Source organism: Nannospalax galili, unplaced genomic scaffold (assembly GCF_000622305.1).
Source record: "Nannospalax galili isolate Female #2095 unplaced genomic scaffold, S.galili_v1.0 scaffold189, whole genome shotgun sequence".
Classification (NCBI taxonomy): Eukaryota; Metazoa; Chordata; class Mammalia; order Rodentia; family Spalacidae; genus Nannospalax; species Nannospalax galili.
In genome coordinates this window covers 2,944,452-2,965,706 of record NW_008360331.1, presented here as the reverse complement: position 1 = coordinate 2,965,706, position 21,255 = coordinate 2,944,452, and the positions used below count along the sequence as shown (strand labels likewise).

Genomic DNA, 21,255 nt, shown 5'->3' with positions numbered 1-21,255 from the left:
AAAAAAAAAAAAAAAAAAAAAGGTGAACAGGAAGTGGTCACTGGATATTGCTGCTGTTACTGCCATTGCTGTCCGTGCCGTTAGTCTCTGAGGCGAGAGCCTTGTTGATGGAGTTAAGGTTGGCGTCAGAGGGCAGGGCGTCTCTGCGGGGCGGCATCCGCTCGTTAATTCGGTCTAAGCCCTTGGCCTCCTCGAAGCTAGTGATCTTATGCTGTGGTGAAAATCCTTTGATAGCTAAACAGAAAATCATTAAGAAAAGACAGAGGGTTAGCCAGCGTACAACAAGGGGCTGCGGTTGCATCAGGTGAGGTTAGAGACTTCGCAGTGAGTGGGAATCCTTTATTGGAGAACAATATGACGGGACCTGAACACAACACAAAGACTCCTTACCATACTGGAGGGAACCAAAGGTTTGAAAACAGCCAATGTCTCTTGCCAACCAAAATGTCCTCTTGAAGTGATTAAGATGTAAGCATTTCTCTCGTCTTCATCAAAGTTTAGAACAAAGAAATCCACAGTGGTTATGTAAAGGGGAAGGCTGGGCCTAGGGGCAGGCTTCTGGGACAGCAGCACTGGCCACACGTCATTGGCTGATCCCTGATCCAGTGCCCTAACCTAGACAGACTGCACCTTCCCCTCATCATGCTCCTATCCCAGACTCTAGCACTGGCCTAGAGCACAGGGCACAAGGGACTAGGAAAAGGAATCCTCAGGGGCTTTCCTCAACACTGCCAAATCCCACAAAGATCTCTTCAGCAGACCTCTCAGTGGTGCCATAAAAAATGAAATCATGAGCTCCTGTTCTCCCACTCATTGCTGGAAACATATGTGGAGTGGGTGACAAGGTTTGGGAAACTCAGAACACTAAAGATCAGGTAACTAAGTAGAGAAGCACTGTCTGCCCTTCAGCAGTGAACAGATCAAACTGATGTTCATCTGGTATCCATTACTACCTAAACCTAAGAAAAACCCACTCTCCGTAGTTCTATGTAGACATCAAGTGGTTGAAGAATGAGGGTGAAATGCTTTCCACAATTTTTGGCAAAAATGAATCAGATTGGTTTTTGTCTTTAATTAAAACATGGACTCCACAGATGCAGAGAGCTGCTTTCTCTTTTAGTAACTTTAGTGTGCTAGAGCGATAGGTGAGCCATTTGTGCAAATGGTTGAACCAAGTGTGAGCTAAAAATACAAAGCACAAATGGGGAACCAATGACATCAGTTTGTTTTACTCCCTGTGAAGTGCAAGCCAGGTACATACAGGCCAATCACCAATGCTGAATTGGGTTCATCTCCATGGCTGATTAAGGACAATTTCATGACACTTTTATTCCCCACCTTATTTGGGGAAAAAAAGTAAAACATTTTCAAGCTGATACTTTGCCAGCCACTCCTACACAAATGTGCAGTGCCTTTTATTATTAGTATGGACGGCATTCCTAAAAGATATACACAGTTGTTTAAAAGTTCATTATAATGAAAAATAGACTGTCCCCCCTGTGCATTTTAAAGGTTAGCATAATGGTGATTAGTCAACCATGAGAGGAAGAAGTTGGGGGAAATCGGGAAAGACCAAGGCCCAAAGCAAAGCTTCTTAATTCTTCTGCAATTCAATAACAAATTGCAAAATAATAGAGCTGTCTAGTGAGCACCCACCCTGAAAACTAATTCAATTATGTTATGGGGTAAAAATAACAGGCACCCTACTCTTTTTCTAAATGACTTAAATCTCATAGTAAATATAAAAAAAGTTTGTTATCACAATAAATTAGGAAACTTTCATTAATTTCGATAGAAAAAGTGAAAGCTCTGGGTCTTCAAAGCCAATAGGGTGGGAGCAGAGATATGAAAAATCTAGATGGAACGGAGCCTAGTTTGGGATGGGGCTCTGTTTCTGATCATCTCGTATTTATCTACGGTGCTTGGAAGAATGTGCTCTGCTGTAGTTGATGGTCAGACAATGGGTATTAGCAATTTACATTGGTAGTATACTTAACACAACACAGAGTCACAGAAACCACAGAAAACAGCCAAACTATCAACAAGAATGCACACTGCAGATTAGAATTTGCCAGGAGGAATGGAGAATTCCCACATAAATAGCAGTTTGCTCACTGCTATTTAGGAAGCAGTTGTATTTTTCTCTTACATTGCTGTCATTTCCCCTACCATATCCAAATCATAAGCAAATTGTAAATCTAAAGTGGCACTTTTTACATCATACCAAAGGACTATATATGCACACAATTTTGGGAAAGTAAGTTACTTTTGCAAGAACAAAATACAACTGAAGAATTTTGTTTTAAAGGGGAACTTCAAATTATTCTTCTTTAAAAAAGAATTCCAGAGGAAATAGTCTGTATAATATTAAAAACTACTTTGATGTGTAGTTCTCTCATAAAAAAGCATTCAATTAAAAAGTAGTTGCTAATGGGTCAACTGTCTTGCTCTTGAGAAGCTGGGCGCAGCTAGCTGAGAAGTAGATTTTTGAGTTTCCTCTGAAGAGCCCAGCAAGAGGCTCGGCCCAAAGCAGACTCGCAGAGTAAACATTAAGTGAGTGACTGCTTGAGCTACTTGTTATTGGCCACTTCCACAGCCACTCGATGCTTTTAGACTCCTTAAGATATTTTGCGAATGCTGGCTTATAAATATCAATAGGTTAAAAATGATAAGACTAAGTTTATCTCTATACATATCTGTCTCATATTAGAATATTTTATATATTTTTTAGAGACATAAGTAATGCTGAACTACAACAAAGCACTATTAAACTATTTTTTGTTGTTGCTGTTACAAACGTGTAAAGACTAGAATCAAACTAATTTTCTTTTAAGTCCTGCCTGAAAGTGATTTGAGGGAGGGATGGTTCAGCTCAGAGCATATTGTTTTACATGTCATTTGTCAAAGCGGCTGCCATAACCCCCACCCCACATCATTCAAGGGCTATATAATCCTTTAGTTTTCTGTGATTAGACTAGGTCCATTGTATACAAAAGTCAAACATAGCTTTAAGGGAAAAAACAAACAAACAAACCATAGAAGGACATTTTCCCCTTTAAAGCAAGAACATTTTGGTTAATACTGAGCCACAACTGTTAGCCCAACACCCACACACTCTGTACAAGCTACAGCAAAAAAATGAATACACCCAGCAGAGCCCTTATCTGTTGCAGATACAACAGAAAGGGGACTGGCCAATTTACCTTCATCAGCCTCAATAGCCTCAACAGTAGCTGAAGAGAAGAAAGGGGGTGCAAAATGAAGGAGAGAATGAGCAGAGGGTTTGTTTTAAGTCTAAGAACAAATCAGTGACGATCAAAGAAGCTGAGGGAACTAATGTTCCTGTAAGTGCTGGCTTCTGGCACAGACAAGACAGAAATGCTGAAAAGAAAGGAAGAAAGAAAAAAAACCCCACAGAAATGAGAAGTTTCCCTAATGACCTGCACACAGCTAATGCAGTGTTGGCGCACTAACCAATGTCAAAACAATTAGCCCTTCCAGAATACACTCAGCAAAGTTTTCTGTTACTTGGATTGAACTGATAAAGGATTATAGAAATTTAATATGTGTTTCAGACTTAAAGAGCACTCTGGAACTCTGCTTGGTGATGTATAGCTTAAACTACCAGTGGGAAAATTTACACTATTGAATTGTTTTAGACGGTAGCATTTCCTTGCAGGATGGAAATGAGATAGAAATGCAGGGGTGCAAATGTAAGAGGAGATAAAGTCAAGCTAAGTAGACAATGCATATGAGTTTTTAAAGGCAAATCTCTGAAGGAGGGTACCCAGAGGCTGAAGGTGAGTGGAACCAGAGGGAATGATATAGTCTGGACTTGTTTTACCAGGCAAACTGATTTAAAAGTCCTCTTCTGTTCCTGGTTAGATATCACTTTTGGAAGTCAAGTTCTTGAAATGGTACACATCCTGTGTGTGTGTGTGTGTGTGTGTGTGTGTGTGTGTGTGTGTGTGTGTGTGGGGGGGGGGGGGGGCAGCGCAAGGAATGAGCCCCTCACTATCTATACACACAGGGTGTTTGTGTGTGTGTGTGTGTGTGTGTGTGTGTGTGTGTGTGTGGTGGGGGGAGCTGGCAGAGCCAGGAATGAGCCCATCAGCATCTTTAAGAACAGGGTGTTTTCAATGTGGAAACCCTTAACTAAGGCTTCCAAATAAACAGAAACAGCAGTTTCAGAGGCAGAACTCTAAAAGCCCACTGCTTCATCAGCAGTTTCTAAAAGTTTGGTCTAGACTGCCACCGTACATGACCATGAATTAGCTGATAAGCCTTTAATGAAATGTTAAAATAGAAAACTTGTCTGGAGGTGCAAAATGCTTAATATAACATTCTGCCCTTTTATTTGCATTTTCTCAAAATTTAAACATTTAAAATTAGAGCAACTGCCAAGTGTACACTTGAGTTAACAACATATTTCAGATTCCTTATAACAAGAAGAAAATGGTTATCAACATGAAGAAGAGCTAACTGGGAAAGCTTTGCGTAGCTTCTCCTTTTAGGCCAATTGAAGGGGATCAGATATGGATTGTGAAGTAATATCAATGTATGTGGCTTAAAACATATACTAAGGTTTCAGAGTCTCTCAGGACAGATGAAGTTTCAACTCAAAATGTGTTTTTGTGTGTGTGTTGTGTGTGTGTGTGTGCATGTGTGTGAATTCAACACAGTAACACAGACAGTGGATTTAAAAGAAAGTAAAAGAAAATGAAGTAAAGCTACACACAGAGGTGAGCATCTGAAAATGATACGTGGAACTTTAAGAACACAGAGAACATAAGTTTAAAGGAAAGCCAAAAGCCTGGAGCCACACCAGCACTGTCTTGGTAGAAATACGCACTGCACACTAGGCATCCTCGAAGCTCAGGAGGCCCGTGGTAGCCAATGGTGCACTGCTCTGCTGTACTCTGAGCTTATCATAAACTAGCTTTCCATCAGCTGGGAAGAGTTGCATTCTGGGCATACAAAGGTCTCTTTATGCTAATATCTCAGTATGTCTCTTTTAGTGGAAAAGGTTTTATGTTTTTATGAAGTCACTGAAGTACTTTCTAGCTATAGATTTAGAGAATTTACATGGACTACTAAGTATATTCCTACTTTCATTTAAAAGTCTGAATTTTTGTGACAACTCAAAGACACTGAGTTTTGAATAAGTTCATCTGAAAATAGAGGACTGAACTCTGGTTTCTAGGGTGTGATGGCTCGGCAGCATTATATGCCTGAGGTTGACCCTCATGCTTTGTGTGGAAGAAGTAGCTGAATAATTTGACTGCAAAATTACTTGAGTTTCCTAGAATGGAGACTAGGGATAGGAGAGAACATAGGAGAAAGTTGGGGAAATTCACCGGGAAATAAGAGAGGCTGAGATTGTTTTAAAATGTTATCGTGTAGATTTTTTTTTTTTGTAACATTTTCTGCTGATGTCTAACAGCAAAATTTCCATTTTGTATAAATTGTATAATAATGAATATAATAATGGTAATTCAAGTTGATAACAAAAGAAAAATAAGAAAAATAAAAGTGCATTTAATTGTGCTACCTAATATGGGTGCCACTAGCTATATGTGAATGTTTAAATGAAATTTAATGAAAATTAGGAACCATTAAAAAAACATTTTCAGTTACTCTAGTTACATATCTAATGGCTGTATGTCACCAGTAGCTTCTGTAGATACAAGAAATTTCCATCATCACAAAACTACGCTGGACAGCACCTGTCTAGCAAGTTATGGTTATAAATAAAATGTCTACCTTAAAAGAGATGTTGCTATTCATTTTTCAAAAATAAAATGTGGCTCTCCTCTCTTATGTTTCAGACTGATAAATCAGAGACTGATAAATTTCTGCTCAAGTGGATAAACTATTCTCTTTATGGTCTTTCCACTAAAATCTATAGCTATGCATGTGTATTTTTGTGTGCATCTCATCAGTCATGTGCATAACAAGAATATTTATTAAAATGTAACTGAGAGTTTGTTTTTCAGCAACTGACTGACTAAGGGGTGAGGGGGCTCCACGAGGTTGGGTCTACTGTGTATATAGGCAACCTAAGTGGGATGTCCTGTAGGTATGCCTGAGGATTTGTGTGCCGATGAGGGAAGGAGGTGCGTTGCAGTGGATGAGGGTGCTCTCATGTTGGGCACGACTGACCAAACTGATGTGCGAGTTTCAGCTCTTCTTCCAGCCAAGAAGAACTGAGGAGTGAGACAGCTTCAGTGAATGAGTAACTCAGGGCGCTTCTGACACAGCTGGCCAGGTGCTCCCGTGTGCTCCGTCATACCACAGGGCCTGCTTACCGCTTTGCAGGGTTTGTTTCCCTCCAGAAAGCACTCCGCTGGGGAGCATGCCGGTTGGGGTCAAGCCTTTCAGCGTCAGAACACTCTCACTCTCTTCTCTGCAAGGCACAAAGTGGGGAGAAGTTAACTTCTTTGAAAAAAATGACAGATAAGAACACGCATTTACCTCATACTGTCTCTCTGGATCTACTGCTAATTTAAAAGTATTTTTATATGTTTACATTGAAGCAATAATACTTTATAAATGACTGTGGTGATAAAATTATACTCTGTCAATTCGGAGGTATGGTCCCTTCTGCATATTGAAGATACCAGAGACAATTGTGGTATGTAACCAGGTATCACAAGACCAAGTATTTGCTGTGTACATGTACCAGGTGAGCGGTGGTGTGTTCACAGACCTGATTTTCAGCCAAGGGCTCAGCAACAGTCACTGGAATTGAACTACTTGGAAGAGAAAATCAGAATGTACAGGAAGTTGAAGAAAAAAATGTGAGCCTTGGCTCAGATGTGAGAACAGGAAATTACTGCAGGGGATCAGAAAGGCATCTGATCTTTACAGGACAGACACACGGAATGCTGGCAGCCACTGGCCAACTGGCTGGCAACATTTGTGAGCGCTGCCTTGTCAGGCCCTCTCCTCACTACTGCTATGAAATGACCACTATTCATATGACCACTTTTAAATTGTAAATACACCATTATTTCAATTTATCATTTAACAATTACCTTGACTTACTATCAGACTTAATAACTATGAAATTGGAATAACCTCTTATCTTTCCACATAGCAGACTCTACATGTGTAGAAAAAAAATTAAAGCATGTTTTGTATGTGTGTATATATATTATATATATCATATATATTAATAGGTGTAACCACCAACATTTTCATGAGGATTCTTAATGTGGCTAAAACAATTTCCTCAATTATTCTCTAAATCTGTTACTTTCCTCAACTCAGAAATAATTGAAAAGACCATCATTTAGTTCCTGAAGCTCACAGGACTGTCTTGTAATGTCTTCCTTTCTCTGCTTCTACAGCCACTCCAGTAGTAAATCTTGATGCCTCTACCCCGAACATTCCCTTTATCCTAGCTCTTCTCACAAACCTACCATTTCATCTCTGAAACATGGCTTTATTGAGATACAGTTAACACAGACATAAGCCATTCAATCACTGTATATGGGTCCATGTTCTCATATCCATCGACATGTACAACTGTCACCCCAATCCATCTTAGAACACTTCACCACCCAAGAGGAAGTCTGGACACACCAGCCATCGCTCTCCCCTTCTTTCTGGCCTAACTCCTCATTTTACGTGCAGATTGTCTCTAGGGTTATTTCACATGAATGGTACCACACAGCACATGGTTCATTGTGATGCTTTTCTCGTGCCCATCACTAGCATCTTTATCTGGATTACAGCAGCCTTACAGAAGGCCATTCTGCCTCGTCTTGTCACAGGCTTGCCTCCTTCATTGATATTCTCAGGCAAAAAGGCATCTTGAATCCTTTAAGTACCAATGCCAGCTCTGTCGTTCCTTGATACAAAATGCCCTGATGCCCTCTTTCAATAGGAGTGAAAGTTAAAATTGAAAGGTCAACTCTTCAGCAGGCCCCACAGAGACATCAAAAAACTACTTCCTGTCCACACACACTCCCATTCTTACCCAGCTCCGAGACCACATTCTCTACCAGTCACTGTTCCGCAGCCAGCACACTGTACCCCAGGGTGTTGTTCCTCATTCCAGGTTATCTGCTCCAGTATCACCTAATGTTCCTTCAGAGAACTGTCACCTTCCATACACTCTTGATGATCTCACCTTATCTATTTTGTTTATTTTTGGTCTCTAATGCCCACCCTACTTCACTTGTCAAGCTTTTGAGAGCAGGGCTTTCTGTCTGTACTGACCCCTCTCCCATCCTAGCCCATACTGCATTAACACCAGGTGCCCATTTCACATTCAAAAAGCATCTACCAGCAAAAGCAGTAAAAGAAAAATGGAGTGGAGAATGGCAGCACTGATGTAGTTTACATCGTGTCACCTTGACTGCAGAGTTTACTCATGAATATTAGGACTGATCTGGCCAATTAATCATTGTTTGTATTCATAGAGGCATTTCAACCTTTTCTGGCTTCTGATATCCAACCACTAGGTCACATGAAGAAGAAATACCTTGAATACTAATAGGCAGATTTGGAAGACTCAGGAGTACTTCTACAAAAATGAATTTATCTTTCCTTTATATTCACATCAGGCTTAAGCCTCATGACTGGTATTGCTATATACTGAATCCTGATTATCAAATCCTATTTTAAAAGCAAGGCTGATCAAGCAGAATGAACAAGAGAAATCAACAATGATCAGGGATAAATTGGTTACTAGTTTTTTACTGACATGGATATTCTGGTGATCTAAAGTATTATTTTTTAATTTTCAAAACTTTAAAATTCTGTACCAAGGACAATGGGACTTTTTTTTGGGGGGGGTCAGACCTTTGGAATCAGATACTCTCAGGAAAAAACCCTAGTGTTATGATGGAGATCACACTGCCTGTCACTATTCTGGGCTTTAGTTTCCTCATCTATAAAATCACATTATAGCTATAGGGCTTTAGTGATGAACTGCGCAGAAATCCTAGCACAGAGGATCGGCCTGTCTTCCCCCTTGCTCTGTCCTTTTCTTCACATTTCTTGCCTCCTTCAGTTCTTCTGACTCCCATACCTGCTTCACACAGAAGCCTCCGCTCGAATTCCAACCTTCTCTGCTGAGTTCCCATGAAAAGGGCTGTTCTGTATTCCCACTGAGGAGCGTGACCTTATCAAAAACTTCCTTTAATCATATTTATCCGGGTCTCTTTTTCTGACACACCCTTCTCAGATCTTTTTCCTCTGGAACCATGGCTAGTCTGAGTTGAGGTGTGCTGTAATTCAAAACTACATACCAATTTTCAAGGACAGATCGTGAAAGAGGCTGGATACACTTCATGAATAAGTGCCATACTGATCACATGTTAACTTGTGCCACCTTTTACAGTGGTTCCGAGATGGAGGTGTTGCCTTTCTACTAGAAAGCCTGGCTCTGAAGCACTGTTGATTTCTTCCTCCTATGTTTGTTTTCCTTCAGTTTTTCTCTTTTCTTGTTTGATCCTCTCTGCATTTCTGAGCTTAACTTCTCTTTGAAGCCTTAGTGTAGAATTTCCAACTGCATCAACATGAAGGTTCTGCCAGGTTTAATTCATTGCAGTCACCCAAATAAGTACGTTTGATGTTTGGAGGAATACTTTCTTAGACAAAAGCGTTTTCCAGGCTTACAAATGCCAGTTCCTTTGCTTTCCTTATCACTAGCCTGGTTGTACATTTTGCTTGGATTACTTAGTGGCATATTCTTTCTGTTACCAATAGTCAGCTCACTAATTATTCCACACTGGCATTAGCATATGTATCTAAGGCATGAGTTATGGCATGCCTCTTATTCTGTGAAAATCATTCCAAGATGCCTCACTGCCAAGTCATAGAAAAATTAAACACTTTATCATGATATTCAAGACCCTGAGGATTTAATAAGTATTTTTCAGCCTCGATGTTAACTAAATTATTCACTCAAGCCTTTTACTGGTAAGCTCGTTCACATACCTAGAATTCACTAAGAGACTATTACCACTATTTACAATCATTCTAGGCTACATTATTTAATTCTGAATAAGATTCAAGTTAGCACTGCTCTGCCATTGAGTGTAGGCATGTAGTCTCCCTCCACTCTCCATTGTAAGGGAAGGTGATGCCAGCCTTATGAGTTTGCTAGGTAGATTACTGTTAAATATGCACACTATGGGGGCCAACGTCCAGCATTTAGCATGTACCTCAAAAAGAGATTCTATCAACATTGTGCCAAGACCATGTGACTGCTCCTTATGACTTCTCATGACTGGGCCCGTGAATTCTCTTACAAGAGTAGCCTCGCTGCTGGAGTTCTACCTATCCAGGGACTATAAAGGCTCCCTCCTGTTCACTGCCACAGCAGAGCACCTGCTTATTATTAATTTATATGCCCATCATTCCAATCTGGCTGCTGGGACGTCTAACTCAAATTCCAGTTTCCATTTAATGCTCAGCATGACTTCCTAGTTTAGCTTTTCTCTGGCCATGATCCTTCTACACTCTATACATCCCTTACGTGCTTCTATCATAGGAATGCAAGGGTGTGCACCTTGTTTATCCTTACAACTGGTTATCAATGGGTTTAAGTAGTCCATTTCTCATCTGGAAACAGCCATACACAACAGCAGTCAGGGACCTGGAGGAATCATCCCAACATTTAGATTCCATAACACTGATCCTTCCACCTTCATGTGGTTTGAGAACTCTGATGAAAACTTTCTCTTATGTTAGCGCTTCTCTCTTTCGTCTATATGTATTTGCACATGGAAACACTTAGAGGTGCTTTAATTTCTCCTAGAGACTTCAGTTGAAAAAGAAGAGCAGCATTTGGTAAGTCTGAGGCATAACACATGTGCCAGTGTTCATGACTGAGGTGCCAGTGTTCATGACGTAGGCTTTTCAATACAGTCATTTGTCCCCACAGGACATTTTTCTAGCTGCACTTGTTTCCAAGTAAGGACCTTTGCACCCGCTATCTCCTTTGCCTGAGCTCTCTCAATCCATTCATCATTTTTATACTGTTTCTTTACGAAGGTCATGTGTATTTGCTCAAAGGTCTTTACTCAGAAAATTTTTTTGGTGCCCACATGAAGTACCATATCCCCCATGTGATATCCCTCTACAGTGCTTTATTTTGCTTCGTAGTACATACTCAATTTTTAGTTTTATTGAATTTATTCATTTCATGAATGAATGAGTTCTAAAGTTTAGTGAGGAATGAGGAATATTAGAGCATTAGAGCCTCACTCACTAAGACATAAGGGGTGATGATGCTCCTTTTGCTCTTTCGATGTAACTTTTCATGCTGCCTTTGGATGCCACAGGGTTGTTGCTGACTTTGAGTATCCTTGTGAAAGGATGGTGATGCTTTTGATCCTTCTCATGGCCCCCTGCTTTCAGCATCAAGTCAATTCAATGACAATCAGAAGTAGCATAGAAATAACAAGAACTCAAAAGCTGCCATTGCTCCTTTAAGGGAAACAATAAAGGTTGGGAGATGGCTCAGTGGATAAAGCATTCATCTGTACAAGCAGGAGGAGAGGAATCGGATCACCAGAATCCATATAAAAACCTATAATCCCAGCATTCAGGAGACGGGATACCCAGAACAAGCTGGCTAGACTAGAATGGGTGAGTGCCAAGTTCGGCAAGAGACACTGCCTCAATAAATAAAAAGCAATTGAGAAAGACACCTGAGGTCAATTTCAATCTTCCAATTGCATGCACACATACCTACATGTGTGTGGGCACACATGTATCTCACATACACATTAAAAATAGAAGGCAAACATTTGGCAAAAATTAGATTATGAAGTTATAGGATATGTAGGTGCAGGGGTTCCTAAGGCCTAGCTTCCTGTCCTCATTAACGAATGTGATTGTGAGCTGACTGGATTCCTCATGCAAAACTGTACCGTATTTTAAAGTCATCTGTGCCGAGAAATATAATTGCTGTGCATTACCTAGGAATATATAATTAAATTTAAGTGTAAGGAATTCCCTTTAAGAAATTGTTTTAAAAACACATGCTTAATAAGAACAGCATGATTCCAGATCCATTTGGAAAACAGACTACTATGGAACTAAAGCATTAAGTAACTTTTGTACCTTTCAGTGATTCACTAGAGTTTACATGAACGGTGTTATTATGGTTGATGTTCATTTCCTAGAAACCTGGCGAAATGTGTCCAATAAATTCATCTTTTCCCACAAAGCCAGAATACAAACTAAAAAGGATTGTAATAGCTTCCCCCTTTGTGAAATGAATGTTTTAAAATCCTGCAGCAAACAGAGGGATAAAGTGCAATGTAATTCACTTACATGCACTTTCTTCATGGAGATGACTTAGATTGCAATGGAAGTAAAATACTGATGAACTGACAATTCCATTTAAAAGGAGAAAAATAATTCAAGGAAAACAAATATTTCCCAGTGAAAGGTTTAAATGATCAGATTAAAGTATTAAGATAGCTATTCAGTGACGTATTAAAATTCCAAACAGAAATAGGAAAAAACAGGGCTACCTGAGAACCGAGAACACTCTGGCCATTTTTCCTATTGCTCGGATCTTGTTCCGTATCACTTCCTTCCGTGCTGCAGCAGTGGCTCCTGTATTTAAAAAAAAAAAAAAAAAAAAGTAGCCATCAGTGACTTCTTGTCTACCTGTAACTACTTTGCAAATCTACCTGGGCAACAAATTATAATAAGCATGATCAAGCCATCAATTTTACTTTGTTTGATTTTGCTTCCTGTTAGTTATCTTTAAATCAAATGTTCACATCCGTGCCTTGGACCTTACACCAGGATGTGATCCATGAGCCAAAGAGGAAGCGTTGAGAACTGGTTGGGGTGGAAGGTAAGAAGATCACGGAATGGTGGCTCCTTCCCATTTTCTGGGTTTGACATTCCTTCTCTTTTGAGGAGATGATTGAGCCATTTCCTAGTCTTTCTTCTCTCTGCTGGGAGATCCCTCTAGGAAATTACTGCTTTTCTAAAATCCCTCCCCTGAAGCAAACACACTATAGGCATTACTAACCCTGGCTCCTGGGAGGAGTGCCTGCCTTATTCCACTGGTCAGATATTCTTTCTTGACAAGTTCTAGGATGTGGGAAACCGAGACAGAGGCTCGGTTTATAAGTTTTATAACTTCTTGAATTTTTCAGATGAATAAAAATCAATCTATACGAATTATTGCTAATATATTTTCTTTCCAAAAATATTTTCTCAGAGTACAGTATAATCTTTAACACATCTATTTTATTTTTTTAATTCTCAAAATACACTGGAGATGGACAAAACATAGAAATACACCTCTCAAAAACTTTTTTTGTGTGCTACCGGAGATTGACCTTAGGTCCCAACGAATGCTAATAAACACTCTTACACGGAGATATAACCCCAGCCCTTCTTAAAGACTTTTTTCCTTATAATCCAAGTTTAAAAAAAGAAGCGATACTTAGTAGTGTCAACTTGACTGGACTGAGCAGTGCGTAGGAGATTAATAAAGTTCACGCTTGGATATTCTTTGGCATTTCCTGAGCTTTAACTAAAGGTAAATTATCTACCCTGAATGTGGGTGACATTATAAGCTGGGGGCCTGGAGAAAATAAGAGGGGAAAAGGGAGACAGGCAGCTGGTCTGGGCATTCCACCTCGCTGTTTCCCGAGGCCCAGGCTGTGAGTGGCTCTTCTTCACAATACCGTGGATAGAAACCCCTGACATCATGAGCCCAAATAAGTAACTGCTTCTGCTTACACTGTCTTCTCAGTGATGAAAGGTCTAAACTAAAACATTTTGTGTTACATGAGACTTTACAGGAAGTAGCAGCACAGCAATTTTTCTTTCTCCTCCACTGTCTACTGTGTCTAGCATGTATCGAATTACCACCCTCCTCCCTACCCTGTAACATCAGAGTGTCCCAAATTTGAAAGAACAATTTTAGTCACCAAAACTTGCTGAGGCTGGAATATATAGGTGCTAATTGATAAATGTTTTGGTCTTTTAACCCATGGCAAAAACAAGCTTTCTAACTCCTTTTAAAGGAAAGACTCTGACTCTTTTTTGAGGGCTTTTGTGAACATAATTTGGACCTTGACAGTGTTAAAGGGCAAGCAATTAACCATCAGGCTAGCTAACATTTCTTCAAGAACAGAAACTCGTGACAGTGGGCAATTTTGAAATGGCTGGAGACATGCTCTCTGCTTTTTCCTCCTCATTCAAGAAAAGACACAATGGGACTTCTTCTTCACTTAAGTGATTAGGCTTCAAAGGTGACATGCATATTCGCCTCACAGTGCAAGGATATCCCCAGGTGGGAACCAGTCAATGAGCTGGCATCCTTCCACATTCCCTCGGACCTGAAAGCGGCCCATATTTCTGTTTATAGTTCTGTTTATTTCTCTTTTGTGGAAATCACACCATAGGAGTTGCCTCCCCATGTTGTGAGGCACTTCACCACAGACAAAACTTTGCCGAATGAAAGTCTTTCACTAGCTGGCCAGTGACTATGCAAGGGTGTCGGAACGCAAGTACAGCCACGAACTGTCTCTAGGGTAAGTTTTTATACAGAAAAACCATAACCAGGGGGTGAAAAGTTTGAGTTCCTAAGCTTACAGGTGGAAAGTCGCCTTAACAATTTCTATTCTTTTACTATTTTGCAGGAGCAAGCCAAGCATAACCTAGAGAAGCCATAAATCTGCAGTTAGCTGGTACATCTCAGGACACCTGTTCTCAACACAAGTGGGGTCCTGCTGATGTCTGTTCCCATACCCTGGGCCAACTGCCTGATAATTTCAGAGACTAGAGCCAGCCTAAATGTCAACATGGCGTGGCTATGGCCAAGAAGGTGCCCTATCACACCCACATATGCATGGGCAGGGCTTGCTTATTTCCAGCCACTCTGCCTGCAGTTGGGTGGAGTGAGGGCGGAGAATCCATGTAGAAGAAAACCATTCTCCAATATAATCCTTGGCAATCAAGAGTCATGGGGTTTCTGGATTCACGTACTTAGATTGTAGGTGACTAATGACCATGAGAATGCTGACGGCCATTTGTTTTTTAAAATATCCTAAGTGAGTGGAAGTGGTCTGTGTGGGACACTCGTCCTCTGTGCTTCCTCATGGTTTCAGGTCAGGGCTGCTCTCCGCCCAACACCGCCATTACTACTCTTTGGTGAGCATTTCCCACCCTGCTGACCCAGTCATGGCAGAGGTCATGGTGTGCTGGGCAAGGGAAAAGACTCTGGCTCTCTCCAATACACAGAGTGGCCAGATCATGAAACCAATCTACTGACACAGAGAATGGAAAGTGTGGGTGAGCTCCAGAGAGGGTGTCTATATTTAGAAATGCAACAACAACAAAAAGCAGTGAGGAGCAGTTAAAGAGGTTAGAAATAAGACTGCACATATTTAGGAGAAATGAGAAGGGTCAAACAAGAGCAAGTGAGTGAGAACTATGGAAGAATGATCTCACAGAACAGTTTCCAATAAAGGACGTGTGAAAACCAGAACCCGAGCAATGCAAAGAATCTAAGTAGGAGAAGGACGGAAATAAATTATGTTGAACTCTGTCTCTCAGCTCACTGAGAGCTGACTCAGAAAACTGTTCAGTGCTACATTTCAGATATGAGATGGGCACTTCTACACTACTTACATTTTCATATATGGTAAATTACTGTAAGGTACATAACAAGTATTCTACTTTATATATGTATAGGTGTGTTTCTAAATGAATATATATAACTATATAACTATATAACTTTCGTACTGAAATATCCTCTTTTAGAAATTTTTCAGTAATGCAGTAAAAAGCTTTATCATCTTTTTCATAAATATTAGAATACAGTGACTCAAAGTTCAAATAATCTTATCATAGATGCCAAGAAGAAATGTTAAGACAATATATAAATCAGGCGTGGTGGTGCATGCCTTTAATCCTAGCACTTGGGAGGCTAAGGCAAGTGGATCTTAGTTCAAGGCCAGTCTGTACTACATAGAGAGCTAGAGGCCGACCAGGGCACAGTGAGGCCCTGTCTCAAAAAACAAACAAACAAACAAACCTCATTTAGTCAGTGCCCCCCAGCCCCCCACATTATTCTGTAGCTCAGCTGGCCTCAAACATTATGGCAATCCTCTGGTCTCAGCCTCAAAGTTATTGGGATTACAGGTATGAACCATCATACCTGTCAAGACTAGTTTCTTAGCATTTTCTGTTGGAGATAGCCTTAAATATATATTTTTTTCATCTTTTTGAGACAGGGTCTCCCTGTAGCCCCAGCTGGCCTGAATTTGCTATGGAGACCAGGCTAGCCTCAAACTCACAGAGATCCGCCTGCCTCTGCCTCCTGAGTGCTGGGATTAAAGGCATCTCAATGAAACTCATATTATGCAGGTATAACTTCATAAAATGTGAAATATAAAAATGTGTCTATTAGTCATGTGTCTTCATGACTACAGGAATTCCCATTAACCACAGCAGGATGGGATGAAGTTAACATATACATGTCCTGGTGTGCTTAGTACTGCTATTCCTAGATTTTGGTATTTTCCAGAGATGACTAAAGCTGTTTTGAAAATGCAGGTTCCACTAAAGGTTCTCACAGTCCATACTTCATTACAAAGATCAAAAAAAAAATATGCATGTTTGCCAGAATTTTATTACATGCCACATGCACATGTAATATCACATTTAACATTCTTGGTACCACTTTAAGCTGTGGCCATGTACCATGGTTACATTTAAGTAATGAAGGCATAAGATAATGCTTACATAAAAAATGTAGTATTTTTCATTGAAAATAATATAATCTCTTATTTTAACTTGGAAGTCCAAAACTGAAAGATAGTAGTATTTCATATGTTAAGGAAACAGTAATTTTGAGCAAACTTTTTTGTTTTCATTCAAACAGATAATTATGACTTGCTTTTGCTTCATTTTCAACTTCTAAGTTTTGGTGTTTTTTTAAGCCTGAGGCATCATTTTATTGTTTTAGTAATCTAACAACCCTGCATGCTCTATGTTCCTCAAAGTTGGGGAGCCAAAATGTAGACTACGGGAATCTTTAAAGAGCTCCTTAAAATAAGTCCTGCTCTTACTGGTGCACCTTGCTGACTTTCCATGAGTGTTAAAGTTATCTGTGTCAGGTGGCCTGCTGAGCATGTGTCACCTCCTGCAGGGTATGTTTCAGCCTTGGAAGAGAGCTGGAAACTATCACAGAGAGGAGAGGCCCAGTGATAGAATGAAGAGCTCTTCCCATACTGAAGATGTTGGCCTGCTCTGGTACACAGCTAGCATGTGGCTGTGGAGCTATTGCTATAAAGGGCTAAACTCAGTTGGATCTGCACTAGAGGTATGCAGAAAGTGCTCTGTAGAACACAACTTATTCTCTAAATCATTCACTTATTCAACGTTCATGTGACTCTACTATGCATCTGTGGTTAGTGAAATAAGGATGAACAGGCATAGGCTACTGTGGGACATCCCGTGAAGGGCTGGGAAAGACTACCACAGATGGTGACAAACAGAAGAGGCACCTGTGTGCTACGACTGGCAGAAGACGGTGAATGCCAAGTCTTAACCCTATGCCCCTAAATTTCAAAGTGGGAACTTGAAAGCAGCCATGGTGGGGAGGAGGATTCATAGCATGGAAACCTGCAAATGCTACAAACCAGGGTCATTTTCTCTCATGGAAGATAGGCTGTTAAACATTTTACAGCACAGCAGCTGCTTAGAGGCACAGCATAGTGATACTTAGTAATGGAAGGTAGCTATTTGAAAATCTTAAGGCCTCTTACTGAAGGATAAAGGAGCAGGGAGGATAGGGCTAGAAAAGTAAGGAGAAGAAAGATTCCCCACAGAGACTTTTAAACATGTGGGTACACCAGCCACTTACATGTGTTCAAATGTCTAGGACTAGACATCTGGTGTGAACAGAGTTTGGAAATGCCTGAAGCTAAATTGTAAAGCCTCCAGCAATGGACTACAGGTAAAGGTAAATAAAGTTATGTCTGATCACAGGGGTAACAGAGATAAATAGCACTTACTTTGCCAGATACTTAGGAAGAAGTGTTGTGACTGATAGATGGATATAGGTCTCTATCTTTATCTGTATAAAATATTAGCTGTAGAAATTAAATGATGGACAAATGGGTATAGGGTATAGTTCTTTCAACTTTCCCACAGGTCTCAAAAATTTTGTGATAAAAGGTGAAAAAAAAAAGAAACTAAACTTAGAGGGAAATTGGTTTTAAGGGAAAAGAGAGGCGCTTTGGTGGGGCATGTCTGTATGTCCCAGTCTTCTTCATGGGGCACAGTGGAGGAATGGGCTTGCTGAGGGAGGCAGTAAAGGGTAGTTCTCCCTGGGGTCACCTTCTCCTACAACATGCCCAGCAAAATACTGGACTGGAAAAAATTTCTCTTAAAAGTCTAAGCCAACAGATCCTAGTTAGGTTCAGTACACTTTTATAACTGTTACAAATGAAGTCAGCCAGCTACACAGAAACTTCTTAGTCTAATGTCTTTTATAAAAGAGGAATATTTTCGTATTAGAATTTGAAAAACACCACCTTTTAAAAGTTATTGTTGTGTGGCTGGAGAGATGGCTCAGTGGTTCAGAGCGCATACTGCTTTGCCCAAAAGGAAGCAAGGAAATGAGCACTAGACTTGGGCCACAATCACTACACATAAATGCAGAGGAAACTGGCAGAATGGTTCCCAGGTAAAGGAATTTACTATCTCCTAAATGTGCTATTATTTTAGAAGAAAGGGATGTGCTGTAACAAAAAGTATTGTTCAGTCAGAGGCCATTTAGAGGCACCAAGGCAAACATTGAAAATGTCTAGGGAAGGACTGCCCTCGTGTCAGATGGTATGGAACTGACTCAGTCACTTTTTTCACATGAATTGGCATGTGAGAGGCAGAACAGCACCGTGCTGAAGATCTTGTGCCTTGGAGTAAAAGACCTGGTCGAAGCCCTCACTTTCCCAATGACTAGCTTTCTATGCGGGGGCCACTTACAAAGCCTCTCTTCATTATCCATAAAATGAAGGGTGTTCTAAGTACTCTATTTGCATTATTTAATTCAATACTCAGAACAACCACCTGAGATGGCTCTATTCATCTCCATTTTCTTTCTTTTATTTTCTTTTTCTTTCTTTCTTTTTTTTTTTTTTTTTTTGTTTTTCTTTTTTGTTTTTTTTTTTTTTTTTCTTTTTTTTTTTTTTTTTCTTTTTTTTTTTTTTGGGGGTCTTTTTGAGATGTAGCCCCAGTTGACCTGGAACTCACTATGTAGACCAAGGTGGCCTCGCACTCATAGAGATCCACCTGCCTCTGCCTCCCAAGTGCTGGGATTACAGGCGTCTCCATTTTAACGGACAGAACTGGCAAGTTATTTGCTCAAAGTCACCAGCTGCAAAGAGATAATGCAGCTAGGATTCATTATAGTAGCATACTGTTGATTTACTTCGAAAGTAGGCAGAAGGATTAAAGAAGCAGCATGTTCATACATTCTCAACACTCACCAAGTACATGTGCAGGTACTGTGATACCTCCTAAGGTACACAGCCCAGAGCTTCGGTAAATGGGAAGTTCTCAGAAGTGTTGGCTTTTAAGGAAATGCTTGCACTGATGGATAGCTCAGTTCTATGAACAATGCCATCTCTCTCTGTAAATGACAAGACTGATCATGTGATCTTGGTGAATACCAAACATCCCTGAGATGGGGCCTGATATGTGATTCATGACATCCAGGCTCATGGCTGGCCCTCAGAAGACAGTAAGCACTTAGAGGAAAATGCAGCAACCGGGGCTACTGGGTATGTTCATAGAACAAAGGGCACCACTCCGAAAGACAAGCTGACCAAACCCAATCAAGATTTCTATTCTATAGAGCTAGGAAAAAAAGGGAGGCCAGTTTCCTATGAGCTAAGAAAAACAATGAAAGAGTAAAAAGATTTTTCATAGGATTGAAAATAGACTTCTCAAAGAAAAATAATGTTAAATTTAAAAATTCAGAGCATTTTACAACTTTTCAAGCAAAATCTTTAAATGTGCATCAAACATCAAATGCATGCTCTGAAGAGAATGTTTTTACATTTTTAGACTCACAGCAATACTTATAACATGCAGTTATTCGATCAGTTATCAATAACTCATAAAATTATCTCTATGTTGAAAACCTTGGCCTTTAAACACACTATGAAGAGTGTGCTCTACATTATGGAAGCTTTGTTAGAAAAACAAATATGTGTCATATCTTCTCAGAGTATCAGTTCTCAGCAAGCTGTCAGACCTGTTTTTGATTTAATGACATTAGATATAACAATTTTTCTTTTTAAAAAATATTTATTTTGATTTTTAATTATGTGTATGTGTGTGTGTGGTGGGAGGGTGGGATTATGTACACATAAGTGCAGGTGCCCTCAGAGAAGGCCAGAGGTGTCAGATCCCCCTGGAACTGGAGTTACAGGCAGTTGTGAGTCACCGTGTAGGTGCTGGAAATCAAACTTGGGTTCTCTGCAAGAGCAGCGTGTGCTCTTAACCACTGAGGTATCTCTCCAGCCCCGCAAAATTTGCTTTCTTTTTAAAGTGTAAGTATAATAAAAAATGAGTTGCAAGCATAAAGTACATTAAAGAACGGAAAGTATAAAGAAAAAATTCTTAGGGACAAAAATGATTTAGTTTCTAAAGCAGACACTAATATATTTCCAGGTAACTGGAACAAAAACAATAATGAATTGGGAAGATAATTAGCAAAAAGCTGATAAGAAATTTCAGTATCTTCTTACAGAATTAAGTAATTTTTTTACATGTTCTTTTAAAATCATTTTCCAATTACATTATAAAAATTCAGTTATTATAAAAGATAAGACAACTCAGAAGTGGTAAATTGAGTTTTAGATTTCATATAAAGTCCTCGGGGAATTATAAGGATTCCTGACCTGACTGTATTTTCTAATACAATAAAATACATATAAGTATTTCTCAAGATGTTTTATCCTCTGTTTCGTTCTTGTTTGTTATCAAATATTTTGCTCCAATTCCTGTTTACTTTGCCAAACTTCTAAATCTTTTGTTTGCTAATATATTTAAAATTGGTTTAATTTCTCTACCAGACTAAGGTGGATGAATGCAGGGTCCACATGTGTTTTTTGGTTCACCAGCGAATAACACACAAAAAAATCCTATGAATATTTTCTTATAATAAGCAAAAATAAGTAAAAGACAAAATATAATTATAAATACATAATGGAATATTAATGTTGAGGTACTCTGTACTTGAAT

At 39.7% G+C, this 21,255-nt stretch overlaps 1 protein-coding gene across 3 annotated transcripts in view; it reads right to left on the bottom strand.

Moving 5' to 3' along the window:
• Positions 1 to 21,255, bottom strand: part of Ppp3ca (protein phosphatase 3 catalytic subunit alpha) — a 305,434-nt gene that overhangs the window by 1,563 nt on the left and 282,616 nt on the right. Inside the window, exons 11-14 of one of the 3 annotated variants that reach the window (XM_017796386.2) lie at positions 12,501 to 12,585; positions 6,309 to 6,406; positions 3,204 to 3,233; positions 5 to 234 (exon numbers count right to left, since the gene is read on the bottom strand). In XM_017796386.2, coding sequence (XP_017651875.1) covers positions 38 to 234; positions 3,204 to 3,233; positions 6,309 to 6,406; positions 12,501 to 12,585 — 410 coding nt within the window. In that variant the 3' untranslated portion in view covers positions 5 to 37. Of the gene's footprint in view, positions 1 to 4; positions 235 to 3,203; positions 3,234 to 6,308; positions 6,407 to 12,500; positions 12,586 to 21,255 lie in introns of those variants that run through there. The other 2 variants (XM_029560252.1, XM_017796387.2) reach the window with 2 other exon arrangements.